The sequence below is a fragment of the Carcharodon carcharias genome, chromosome 3 (genome assembly GCF_017639515.1).
Source record: "Carcharodon carcharias isolate sCarCar2 chromosome 3, sCarCar2.pri, whole genome shotgun sequence".
In the NCBI taxonomy this organism is placed as follows: domain Eukaryota; kingdom Metazoa; phylum Chordata; class Chondrichthyes; order Lamniformes; family Lamnidae; genus Carcharodon; species Carcharodon carcharias.
In genome coordinates, this window is record NC_054469.1 from 191,681,149 (window position 1) to 191,695,557 (window position 14,409).

Here is a 14,409-nt window from a genome sequence, read left to right on the forward strand (position 1 = left end):
GACCAGAAACCGAACGGGACTGACCATATAAATATTGTGGCTACAAGTGCTGGTTAGAGGTTGGGAATTCTGTTGTAACTCACCTTCTGACTCCCCAAATCTACAATGCACAAGTTACGACTGTGGTAGAATGCTCTGCGTTTGCCTGGATGCGTACAGCTCCAACAACAATCAAGAAGCTTGATACCATCTAGGATAAAGCAGCACTCTTTATCAGTATCTACACCACATGCGCTGCAGCAGTTCAAGAAGGTGGCCCCTCACCACTGTCTTAAGGGCAATAGTGATGGGCAATGAATGCCAGCCTAGCCAGCCACACCCACATCCTGTGAAAGATTAAAAAAACCCATAATGACATGCCCTCCATTGAGTTATAATTGTGATATCTAACCATAAACTAATGATTTGAAAAATTCAGTGCATCTAACTGTTCCGTGATATGCTAATTGTTAATAAATCGGCAGTATAAAACTGAGAGAGCATGAAATCATCAATTAGATGAGGCTAGCCTAAATAGAAATGTAGAAAAGTTAAAGGGTTACAAGAGGGTGTTTTAATATAATTAACAGAGATTTGTTAACTTGTTTCTCACCAACAACAATAACTGCTTTTATTGAACTTGCTGAACTAAAAGAAATGTAATGTAACCCATGTTTTCCATTTTGTTTGCAGGTCACTCTGTAAGACTACTGGGTCAGAAAAAGGATAAGGGAAAACGGTTGGGGGGTGCTCGACTAGATTTGCCAAAGATTAGGAAAAACCCACTGATAGAAATCATTTCCATCAACACTGGGTAAGCTTCTTTAAAATATACTTATAGAATATTTAGTTGTACTTAAGGAAGCAATTTTGTTTTCCAGTGCTCTGACACACTAGTTTGTAATGTGACTTACTTCGCTAAACACTTGCCATGTTATAAATTGTAGCATGGGATTATGCTATTTGTGAGTTTTCTTTTGTATATTTTTGTTGAACTAAGTCACTCTACTAATTTTCAGCCACACATAAGCATGAAATTTCAAAGTGATTAAAGCTCCCTGTTCAAATAGTTAGCAATTTTGAAGATCTTCACTGTAGAATTAAACCAGCAATACACCTCAAGACCGAAAGCATTTATTGTAGAGCTGTGACCACTTTTGTAAAATCACTGCCTTTCTTCGTTAATTAGTCTTCTGTAAGGCCAAATGTGTTTGTGAAGTGGGGTTAAAGGAGACTGCATGGAACCTGAATATTTTGCAGGTCAGGGCCTGGGAATTATGAGCAAGCTAAATCAGCTTCTGACTCCCAAAAGCCAGGCCACCCCACCATCTGCAAGGCACAAGTTAGGAGTGTGATGAAACACCGTCCACTTGCTTGGATGATTGTGGCCGCAACAACACTCGAGAAACTCAACATCATCCAGGGCAAAGCAGCCTACTTTATTGGCACCCATCCACCACCTTAAAAAAATTCACTCTCTCTGCTACTGACACACAGTGACAGCAGAACGTACTATATGCAAAATGCACTGCAGCATCTTGCGAAGCCTCCTTCGACAGCACCTCCCAAATCCATGACTCCTACCATCTAGAAGGACGGGGGATTGGCGGGGGGGCATGGGGGCAGCAGGCACATGGGAACACTAACACCTGCAAATTCCCCAAGTCTAGCACTATCCTGACTTGGAATTGTATCATCATTCCTTCACTGTCCTGGGATGAAAATCCTGGAACTCCGTTCCTGGCAGCACTGCGCCAGATGGACTGCAGCAGTTCAAGAAGGAGGCTCACCACCAGTTTCTTGATGGCAATTAGGGATGGGCAACAAATGCTGGCCTTGCCACCAACACCCACATCACATGAAAGAACAAAAGAAACTACATAGGGACGAATGTGTCCTTTAGCTTGTCAAATGAGATGAAGGATGAAATCTGTGAAGTGCTAATAGTCATCATGGAGGAGTTAGAAAAAACAAGTGCAGTCCCAATAAATTGGAAATAAGCCTGTTTTTTACTCATTTTCAAGAAAGGTAATAAACCAAACATAGCTCATTGGTTTTAAATCAATTAGTGGCAAAATAATGGAATTGATAATTATGTACAATACTGGTGAGCACATATATGATAGTAACTTACTAATGGAACTAATTATAGTTTCAAAGGTATTAATCCTGCTTCACTAAGTTTTGATTTTTCTGAGGTGAAATGCGAAGTGGACAATGGAAAACACGACACGATAGTATACCTTGACTTTCAAAAATCTTTGATAAAGCTCCTCATGATACAGCATGAGTTTATGGCTGTAGGCACTCAAGGAATTGGAGGAGAGAGAAAGGAAGCAGCAGGTAGTGGGTAAGAGAGTGATGTTAGTGCGGGATCATGTACTGAGTGGAAAGTCCTTGGAATTTGTACAGGAGCCCTCACTACAAATGTGACCTAAATTCAGAAACTCAACACTTACGGCACTACCACAGCTAAATGGGACAGATTCGGAGCAAATCAGGCAGCAGAAAACTGGACACTCAAAAGGAACTGGGGCCCATCAGCAGCAACAGAATTGTATTACACCATATGCTATAGCTTAATGATCTCGCATATCCCTCCATTAGCCACAGAACCAACCCTGATTCAATAAGGAGTGTAGAAGAACATGGCAGGAGCAGTACCAGGCATATCTAAAAATTATGTCAGCCTTGTGAAGCTATCATACAGGACTATATGCATGCTAAACAGTGGAAGTAGCATGCGATACTCAGAGGAAAACAATACTATAACGAACTGATCAGGTCAAATCTCTGCTCTTCTGCCACATCCAGTCATAAATTGTTTTGGATTGTTAAACAACTAATGGAAGGAGGAGGTTGCATGAACATCCACATCTTCAATAATGCTGGAGTCTAGCACATCTGTGCAAAAGACAGGCCTGCAGTATTTGCAACTGCCATCAATTGGATGTGCTGAGTGGATGGTCCCATTTCTACCTCCTGTGTGTCCGTTATGAGAAATGTTCGTCTTCAGCCAATTCAATTCAATCCACATGATTATCAAAAAATGATTGAGCGCATTGGATGTAGCTCACTTTGAGTTCTGGCAATATCCTAGCTGTAATGATGAAGACTTGTGTTCCAGGACTAGCTGTGCCTGTAGCCAAGCTGTTCCAGTACAACTACAATACTGGCATCTACTCAACAAAGTAGAAAATTGCACAGATGTGTCCTTTGCACAGAAAGCAGGACAAATACGATCAGGTCAATTACTGCCCCGACAGCCTGTTCTCAACCATCAGTAAAATAGTGGAAGATGGTGTTAACAGCTCTATTAAATGGCACTTACTAATAATTTGCTCAGCAATGCTCATTTGGGTTCTGCCAGGACCACCAGTAAAAATGAAGTTAATAGAAATCAGGGAAAACCCTGCACCAACTGAAGCCATATGTCGTAGCACAAAAGAAGATGGTTGTGATTGTTAGAAGCCTGTCATCTCAGCCCCAGGACATCACTGCAGGTGTTGCTCAGGGTAATTAGTCTTCTAGGCCTAATCGTCTTCAGCTGCTCCATCAATCACCTTCCCTTCAACGTAAGGTGGGATGTTTGCTGATAAACTGTTTTCAGTTATATTTACATCTCCTCAGATCATAAAGCGGCTTCTGTTTCTATGACCAAGCGAAGAGGGTTTAATGGCCTCCCTCTTTTCCCACTCTTCGTTTGATCGTATCAGTGTTTTTTTAATTTAAAAGGATGTAGTTGCCAATTCTGTAAGTGTTCAACTGTTTATGTAGTGTGATCATAGAAGAACCAAATCGGACAGGTTTTCTTGAGGTTAAAAAAGAGTCTTCTACCGATCTGGGCAAAATAAAATATGGACCAACTTTGTCTTACACACACAGATAAACATGCACGTGCACACGGACAGACACACACACATGGACGGACACACATGGACACGGACACACACCCACGCCATGTGAGGAAGAATAGGTTGATGAAATTAGATTCTATAAGTAAAAGGAATATAGGGTTAGTGACTGCTGCTCAGATATTCCTTCGGTGGCCCTAATGTTTTGATTTAAAGTTGTAGCCTATTAATTTGGTTGTTCCTCTGGAGACAGTGGTGTTGAGCAGAATTTCTGTTTTGAAAGGTCTCTGTTCGTAGTAGATATGCCTCTGGTTGGTCTCACTCAGCAAACAAGGCTCAAAGCTTTCTAGGAAGGGTGAAGACGGAGAGGCTCAACAGTTCCAGCTGCTTGCCCTCAGTTCATCAACATTTCAGCCTCAACTCTGCAAATATGTCTTTTTTATCACACTTAGGGGTTAACTGGTCATGTGACATGGTCTCTCCACTGTCGGCGGGATGGGGGGTACAAGTCAGAAGTGCGATGGAATTTTTTTCACTTGCCTAGATTGGTTGAATTCCGAAAACACTCAAGAAGGTCAACACCAGAACAAGGCAGCCCACTTGATTGCCACCTATCCACCACCTTATATATTCATTCCCTCCACCATTGGCTGCAGTGCATGTTATCTTCAGGATGCATTGCAGCAACTTACCAATTAAAGTGTACTTAATTTACAGAAAAATTATAACCGTTTTCGATAACTGAAATTTAGAAATTTGTGATTCTAAATCTCAATCTTGGCAAACTAGTTATTCAACTAGTTGGCTCCAGCTGTGATTTTGCTGTGTGTGGAATGAAAATGCACATGAGAAAACGTTACTGTGGAATTTGTGGTTTCTGGCAGTTAATTACCACTTGGCATTTATGTTACCGTTAAAATAAATTCTGCTTAATTTCACATGAAAAAGTTATACTAAGACTTTATCTCAATCAATTAAAGATGGTACTTACAAAGGGAATTGGTTGGTACACCAACTGATCTCACTAAAAACACTTTGGATCTTTTCAATTGCAATTATTTTTTCTAAAAAAGAGTATAAAGTCAAATTGCAGTAAGTTGCTGGGAATTCTACCTAGATTTAATTTCACCTTTGACTCCTATTGTCTGAGTAAGTTAGTTGCAATATCCATGTAAAAATGTAATTTACCTATTAAGATAGAAATTATTTTAGACAATAAAAGAACTGGTAATATAATGAGCAAATGACTCTTAGAATCTCCTGTTAGCAAATTAGTGCAATATATTCAACTTAACACTTTTTCAGTACAAGTTATTTTGTGGGTACATCCAAGTTTATGCATGCCTTTTGATATCTTCTGAGATTACACACAATTCAGAAGATTTGTGCGATACTATGATTAAAATGTTGCTTCTTCGTTCCTCGCTTTTGGATTCAGATACTTGATGCTTTATAGATTCACGACTTGTATGGAACTGTTTGTGTAAAAATAGCTTTTCCTTCTGCATAGAAACTGCTGATGATTTGGATGCTTTTCCATAATACATAGAGGAAAGAACTTCTAGAGTATAATAATTGTTTTGAAAAACTTTATGTTGGTCTGCTGTATGAATGCAGTGAATGGGAAATGATTATTTTAAAGTAATTGAAGATAGAAGTATAATTTTAGTCTGCATATTATGTTGCACTGTGTTACAACTAGTCTCCGGATGTGGTCCTCCAATTTGTTGTGATCTTGGACGAGATACCCCAAATTGTTACTTTCCTGAACAGGACCCCAATTTTGTTATGGTCTCAGTTGAAGAGGAATGAGCCGGCTCCCCTTCTTTATTCAACCCCTTTGATTGGTTGCAACAAGGTTAACTTAAAAAGGATCCCTTTCATGGTTGATAACTTTTCCCAGTCCAAATGTATTTATGTTTTACAAGGAGCCAATTTAACCAGGCTTTCTCGAGTCATAGAAAGAAAGTTCATTAGTTACTAAAAACCTGAGAAAAAATAATGAAGATGCAACATACATACAGATCGGAAATGAGAAGTTGAGCCCAAAAATAAATGTTTAAAAAGATATGCGAATCAGTCTTTGGCTTGTCTGTGAGGAGTAAATGGCAAAACGTTGCAGCTATTAAGTTGGGTGATTCTGGTAGAGCTGACTTTGGCAGTTGAGCATTTGGTTTGGAGACACTAAGTTCTGCAGGTTAGCTGAAGGAGCTATCCTCTTTCTTTTTTGACTGTGGTTTTGCTGACTTGTGACTTCCCTCCAGCAACAGAGAGAGGAGAGTCTTTTACCTGCAAGCTGCGGGGACGCCGAGTTAGTGATGTTCTGCTGTGATCCTCACAACAATCATTAGCATACCAAAACTAGAACACGCATAACAGGTTTGCTGTAGGCTTTTTAAACTCATTTTCTTGCGTATTCCTGGAAGGGAAAGCAAACATTTCTTTTGCCCAGAATCTGCTTTCTTTCAACTCAGACCATTTCTACCTTCTGAGATGTAACTCAACAGGAGATGGTTTCTGCTGAGATTTGGTAATCAGCCTCCAACAACCATAGTGCCTCGATGGTGGAGGGAATGAATGTTTCAGATGGTGGATGGGCTGTCAATCAAGTGGATTCCTTTGTGGTTGGTGTTTCCCTTTTGAATGTTGTACTTGTCCAGCAAGTGGAGAGTTTTCCATGCTGCTGATAACCCTTGACTCTATTGCCTATCAGAAACCTAATTCACTCTTGCATAAATTCAGTGGCCCAGCCTCCACTTCTCTTTGTGTATGGTCCCATTAAATTTATGGTTGGCAGCATCCGCTCCAGGATGTTGATAGGCGGTTAAGATCTCTGTTGTCAGAGATGGTCATTGCCTGGTGCTTGAGATTACTTAACAGCCCAAACCTGGATGCCACCTGTGTGTTGCTGGATGTGGGCATCAACTGATTCATTATGTAAGGAATTATGAATGGAGCCGAACAGTCCCATTTCATAACTTATAAGAGAAGGAAGTAATTAATGAAGCAGCTGAAGATAGTTGGGCTGATGATGCTGCCCTGATGAAGTCCTGCAGCTGAGATGATTGGCCTCCAACATCCACAATCATTTTATTTCATACTAAATATGACTCCAACCTGTGGAGAATATTTCCCCTGAACCTCATTGCCATCAGTTTTGTTAGAGTTCCGTAGTGTGACATTTAATCGAACGCTACCTTGATGTCTACTTACATTTATATAGTGTGTTATGATACGGCAGGTGGTGTTTGCCCACTGACCAAATCCACAAGGGAAACTTGGCCATGCTAACACAACAGTTTTGCAATTTGTATTTATTACCATAACGTTTGTACACTAAATTCAGAAGCAATGAGTCCACTAACACCTTTAGAGATTTTGAAATTAAATTCAAATACTTAACAAAGGAAAAGAATAAAACACATACACAAGTTTACAGTTACACCGTTACTTAATATTATAACAATTCCCAAAATTCCTAATTAACCAGACTCCCAACTCTCCCCATAACCTTTCAACCCATTACTAATTAAAAATCTGTCTATCTCCTCCTTAAATTTATTCAGCGCCCTGGCATCCAATGCACTCTGAGGTGGTGAATTCCACAGATTCACGACCCTTTGAGAAAAGTAGTTCCTCCTCACCTCTGATGGGGTCCCCTTACTTGAGGAAGGATGTAGTTGCACTGGAAGCAGTTCAGAGGAGGTTCACTAGATTGATTCCAGAGATGCGGGGCTTGTCTTATGAGGAGAGATTGAGCAGTTTAGGCCTAGGGTTTAGAAGGATGAGAGGAGATCTAATTGAGGTATATAAGATGCTAAAGGGTATAGACAAAGTAGACGTGGAGCGGATGTTTCCCCTTCTGGGGAATTCTGGAATGAGAGGCCATAGTTTTAGGCTAAGGGGTGGTAGATTTAAATCAGAGATGAGGAGGAATTACTTTTCCCAAAGGGTGGTGAATCTGTGGAATTCACTACCTCAGAGTGCAGTGGATGCCAGGACGCTGAATAAATTTAAGGAGGACATAGAGAGATTTTTAATTAGTAATGGGTTGAAAGGTTATGGGGAGAGGGTGTGAAATTGGAGTTGAGGCCAAAATGAGATCAGCCATAATCGTAATGAATGGCGGGGCAAGCTTGAGGGGCTGAATTGCCTACTCCTGCTCCTAGTTCTTATGTTCTTATATACACACTCCCTGTAAGGCAGCAGTCCAAAATAGATTTTCAATTTATAGATACAATCCAGCAAGGTTACCATAAGCACCCACTTGACAGTGGAATCTCAAATGTTTTTAACACATCTTTGGTTACTGGAACAGCAGACTTCCACAATGTGGCTAGAGGCTTTTTCCCAAGCCTGTTTCACATGGTGTACTTTTCAGACCTCACATGGCCACAGCTCACACAGCCTTCCACCCTCCTTTAAATATATTTCTCTTTTGATTTGTAAATCCCATTGTTCCCCGATGTCTTTGGAATTTACTTTACCCATAATGACGACATAAACGATGTTTATATTATGATCAATATTTTAGGAAAAATTAGCATAATAACCTTGCTTTATTTATTTTGCCAGTCATAAAATACTTATCATATCTCTTTAAAAATCCAGCCACTTTTCCCCTTATGTAAAAATGCAAATTCCCCCTTTCTTTAGCTCATCCGTTAGCATATCAAATGCCTTTTTACACCTAATTCTTTTGACGAATTCAACCTTGCAGTCTACCCATCTCTAATGTAATTAAATCAGCCACACATAGAACCAAACACACAAATAAGCCCGCTTTACAATATCACAATAATATAAAAATATGATGGTTTTGTGACATCTCCATCCTTATAGAAAAATGAACCATCCTAATTTTAAAAGACAGCTTCATTTTCTCAACCTATCTTACATTACTTACTATACTTAATTATAAATACAAAATTATTACACTACTAGGTACATGCATTAACATGACAATATATGTACAAATCTTTTGTATCAACAGAGGTCATTTCAGCCCAGTGTCCAGCTTTTAAATGGCCGATTTTATTTGAACTTTAAATTCTTGACATTGCATCTGCAGTTAGATTTTCTCATCCAGCCACATGCATAATCTGTAAATTAAATGGTTGCACTAATAATCTCCATCTGAGGTGTTGTACATCAGTCTTGAAATTTGTCTAGAAATTAGATTGTGGCCTGTGTGAACAATTGTTTCTGATGAGTTGTTTGCAGCTCGAACCTCGAAATGCAAAACTAACATTAGACTTAGAGTCTCTTTTTCGATGGTTGAGTACCTTCTCTGATGTACATTCAGCTACGGTGAAATATATCAGTTTCTCAATTTCAGTTTTGTCTTATTGCAGCAACACAGAACCTGTACCCAAATTATTTGCATCCACTGTCAACTTGAACTGCTTGGCATAATTAAGTGCTGCCAAAGCAGGTGTATTAGTCAACACAGTTTTTAACTGTCAAATGCATTCTGACACTCCTGTGTCCATTGAAACTTCTTGTTCGTTTTTAATAGTTCAGTTAAAGGAGCAACCACACTGCTAAAATTTGGTACAAGCTTCCAGCAAAATCCGTTTATGCCCAGAAATCTCAAAACTTCTCATTTTGCTGTAGACACTGGGAAATTCATGATGGCTTTTACTTTCACATCCCTTGGAGCCACCTGGCCGTATCTAATGGTATGGCCTAGATATGTAACTTCGCACTTTTACAAATTCACTCATGGCTAAGTTCACCAGCAACTTAGCTTCTTGCAGTCAATCAAATAGTTCTTTCAGATATTGCACATGCTCCTCCCACACTTAACTGAAAACTACCAAGTCGTCAATATAAACAGCACAATTGTTCAGTCCTGCAGTTACTTTGTTTGTCAGCCTTTGAAATGTCACTGGTGCATTCTTCATACCAAATGGCATGACTTGAAACTGATATAGTCCATCTGGCATTAGTAAGAAGCTGATATCTGTTTTACACTTTCTGATAATGGTACTTGCCGATATCTTTGTGATAAACTCTGACTGTCCCACTTTCTCAATACAATCTTCCAACCGTGGAATAGAATATGAATCCGCTTTTCTCACTGCATTTACTTTTTGATAATCTGCACACAGTCTTTATGTTCCACCTGGCTTCAGTACCATCACAATAGGTGAACTCCAGTTACTGCAAAAAGAATCTATGATATAATTCTGAAGCTTGAATTTTATTTCTTTCTGTACTTGAGCTAATTTTACTGGATTTAATCTATAAAGATGTTGCCTTATTGAAATGGGATCACTCACACCTACATCATGGGCAGAATTTTCCTGTTGGCGTGTGAAGGCGGGCTCCACTTGCACGCGTGGAAATGATGCGTGGTGATGTCGGGTGAGTGTCCACCAGGGGGGAAAACCTACATGCTGGGTTAAGTGACCAATGTCACCATGGTACTCACCCTTCCTGAGCGCAACAGGTCGTTGTTGAAGTGCTTGCGACGCTGGACCCAGGTGTGCATCACCACTCCGCCACCTCCCCCCAAACACGTTTAGCCATGTGGGGGGCCTCCTCCTCCCCTCTCCCCTGGGGTACCAGGACCTGCCGCCAGGATCCTCCTCGAGGAGGTTAGCAAGGCAATCATCGGAAAAACGAGGGGTACAGTGCCCTCCTGCCCTAGCCTCCTGCCTGGCCTGCTCACAAGCAGCGCTCTGAGAAGGCCTTCCATTGGCCATAATTCGCAGCCTTGGTAAGGCTGCAGCAACTTTTTAAAACAGGCCGCCTGGTTGCCATTGGACCCGGCGGCCATTGCAAACCCGCCGTCGCCCACCCACTCCTGTTCTCGGGAGCCGCAATTCATGCTGGGCGGGCCTTAATTGGCCCTCCCGCGTAAAGTGGTGGAGCGGACCTGATCGCGGGTGGCGATCGGGTCCGCCCGTTCCTGCTTCGCTCCCCCCTGCCGGCCAGAAAATTCAGCTCCATGTGTAGCTAAATTTGTCTTCTACATCTTATTCACACAAATAGCTTTGTTTGACTGCAATAGCTTTTCCTTATCATTTTGACTCTTGTCTGGAAGATAACTCAATATTACACTCAAATTTTTAAGCACACCCTCATTGTCCAATTTGGTGAGAGGAAAATCAATTTCAGGATCCTTCATTTCTACCTCTTACTCTTTATCTACCACTACTATTACTCCATTTTGGTTAACTTCCTTGTCAGAGTACTTTTTAAACATATTTCATGGCACATCCTCTTTCTTCTACCTGGCGTATTTATTAAAAAATTTACTTCACTCAGTTTCTTTTCAGCCTATAAGGCTCACTGAACTTAACTGTCATGGTTTACGTGATACTGGTAACAAAACTAACACTTTTTCTCCAGCAACAAAGTAAGAACACTGGCCCTCTTATCTGTCTTTATGTTCATCCTTTGTTGTGATACCTTTAAATGTTCCTTGGCTACATGAGCTTCACATGCTCTGTTCAATATTTCTCTGAAGTTTGATACATAATCCAGGAGAGTAGTTTCTCAACTCTGACCCACTAACTGAATCAACTTAAGTGGTCCCCTTACCCTATGACCATAGACTAACCAAGGAAGTTAAGGATAGTATCAAATTGAAATAAAAACATACAATATGGCAAAGATTGGTGGTAAGCCAGAGGATTGGGAAAGTTTTAAAAACCAACAAAAGATGACCAAAACAATAATATAGTGGGAGAAAATAAACTTTGAGGGTAAACTTGCAAGTAATATAAAAAGAGACAGTAAGAGCTTCTTTAAATATGTAAAAAGGAAGACAGAGGCCAAATTGAGCATAGGCCCCTTAGAGAAGGAGACTGGGGAACCAGGAAATGGCAGAGGGGTTGAATAAATACTTTGCATCAGTCTTCATGGTAGAAGACAGTAATAGCATTCCAAAAACACTAAATAATCATGGGGCAAAAGTGGGGGCTGGGAGGGGTGGGGGGGGGTGGAAATAAATAGAATAAATGTCTCTGGAGAAAAAGTAATAGGGAAACTAACGGGGCTAAAGGCCGATAAGTCCCCTAGACCTGATGGGTTGTAACCTAGGATATTAAACGAATTAGCTACAGAGATAGTGGATGCACTGGCAGCAAGCTTCCAAGAACCCTTAGAATCTGAAAAAGTCCCAGAAGATTGCAAAACTTCCAATGTAACACCCTTATTCAAAATGGCAGGGAGACAAAAAACAGGTAACTAAACTATAGGCCAGTTAGCTTGACATCTGTCATTGGAACAATGTTAGAGTCTATTATAAAGTATGTAATAGCAGAGCATTTAGAAATACATAATCTAATCCAGCAGATTCAGCATGGCTTCATGAAGGGGAAATCATACCCCAGATGTGACTCACTCGCTTCAGGTATCCCTTTCAATTTCAAATGCTTCACTATTACTTCAATTATGTCCACATTCTTTGCCCCTGTGGTTAAACCTAGCTATCCGCCAATTCTATTAACTTACCCTTCGTTAATTTTTGTAAACCAATCAGGTTTATATCTTCTACTCCCAGACAAGTCTTAGCAATGGTTAAAGGCATATTTGCAGTCTCACTATTTTAAAATCCCTCAACATCAACTGCTGAGTTCAATATTCTTCTCGTACTTGTAGCCTTAAGATTCACCAACTCCAACCAGTCAAAGGATTTTAAAAATCCCGCAAAGAGCCCCTAATTTTGTTATGATACAGCAGGTGGTATTTGCGAGGTTGACCAAGCCCACAAGGGAAACTCGGCCATGCTATCACAATGGTTTTGGTATTTGTATTTAGTATGAGAAGGTTTGTGCACTGAATTCAGAAGTAAGAATCCCCTCATTCCTCACCTCGTCCATTTACATTTCAAATGCCTTTTTACACCTAACTCTTGATAATTTAACCTTGCAGTCTATTCGCCTCTAATTTAATTAAACCAGCCCCACACACGTACACACACATAAGCCCACTTTACAATATCCCACAATAGTATTATGAAAAATATGGTAGTTTTGTGGCAATGCCTTTAAGCACAATCAGACAAAAGGTGATGGATTTTCCTCCCCAGACCTCTCCACTCTCTCCTCCTTTAAGGCACTTCTTAAAACCTACCTCTTTGACCAAACTTTAAGTCACTTGTCATAATATTTCCTTATTGGCCTCTGTGTCAATTTTTATCTGATGATAAGTTCAGCGTTAAATGGAACACTGCTATCCATTAATGAAAAATGAATCATCCAAGACTTCTAAATCTTTGATTTCCACTGTTTTTGTGTTGTTTTTTAAAAGCTTTCTTACATTACTTAAATGTGTGGTAGATACAAGTAACAAAAAATTGAGATGAGCAGTTGTTTGCTCCTGCTACATGGTTGCTTGAAAATACTTTTTTCGCAACATTATTAGACTATCACCTAATTTCCAGGAGGCTGCGTTTGCTGCACGCACAGTACTAGTGTTCTCGGCCATGTTTACTGTTTTACAGATTTGCACCCTGAATCTATGAAAAAGGAAACTTACGCAAGCTTTGGCTGCACCAGGCCACATCCCTGGTTCTGAAGGGACAGGGACACTCCCTCTGTTTTATTGCAGAGAGTGGGGAACAGGCCGTCTGTAGTGCAGATCTATATTTGCAGAAAAAAAACATTTCTATCTAAAACCTGCAGAGATTACAACAGGCGAAGAGTTAAATATAGAACTTTTTATCAGTCCCTGGCCCTGCCCCTGAGCATGAGATTAATACTGCGATTGTTTAGGTAAAATCAGACATTTACAAGGTTTTCTGGAACCTATACTTCATCTGACCACCTGTGTCTCACAGCCTGAACTCACTCTGTCTCTCTCACTCTGCCCCTCTTTTTTTCCTTTTTTGTACTGTGTAACAAAGTGGGATACTGTTTCTGAATAAACATATTTCCATTTAAGGCTTTCTGGTATGCTGAGTGCTGCAAAGTGACACCTGCGCGGAGCTGTATGCATGCACAGAAGGCCATATTGCGTTGGCAGGAGTCAATGTTTCCAGAATATCATTTAGAGAGAGGGTAAAGCATCTTGAAATATAATTTTTTTCTCTTTTGTTCGCTATTTAATCTCCACTTGTTGCTACTCCTCTCTTGAGACCTCTGACTCATGGGGAGTGACTCCATGGCCGTAGGCAGTTCTCTCGTCTTAAATTAAAGCATGAGCCTAAATATTGGTAAGTTATTCAATCATATGCACTATCCTGTATAAGCCACTGGCTAGGAATCAGGAATATATTCCCCCTCCTCTGCTGCTGGGAATTCCATTGGAGTGGCCCCATCAATGTTCTGAATGAGGTTCGTTAATACAACAGAGACCAGGATCAATTCTGGGAGAATAAATCAGAACTTCTTCAAGGTGGTTATTTCTGGAAGAGAAGTGACAGTAAATTAAATGCTAATAGAAAATCAAAATACTGCATATGCTGGAAATCTGAAATAAAAAGCAGAAAATGCTGGAAACAATCCAGGTCTGGCAGCATTGGTGTCGAGAGAAACAGTTAACTTTTCAGGTTGATGACCTTTCATCAGAATCCTGTTGTTCTTTATTGTCAACTGCCAGGCATGGTGAACAGAATAAACTC

At 40.3% G+C, this 14,409-nt stretch overlaps 1 protein-coding gene across 5 annotated transcripts in view; it reads left to right on the plus strand.

The window, feature by feature from the left end:
• The window catches only part of cdkal1 (CDK5 regulatory subunit associated protein 1-like 1), a 923,378-nt gene that overhangs the window by 267,685 nt on the left and 641,284 nt on the right, over nt 1-14,409 (plus strand). For all 5 annotated transcript variants that reach the window (XM_041184180.1, XM_041184181.1, XM_041184178.1 and 2 more), the window contains one exon: nt 673-793. In XM_041184180.1, the coding sequence (XP_041040114.1) occupies nt 673-793 (121 nt within the window). The remainder of the gene's footprint in view (nt 1-672; nt 794-14,409) is intronic.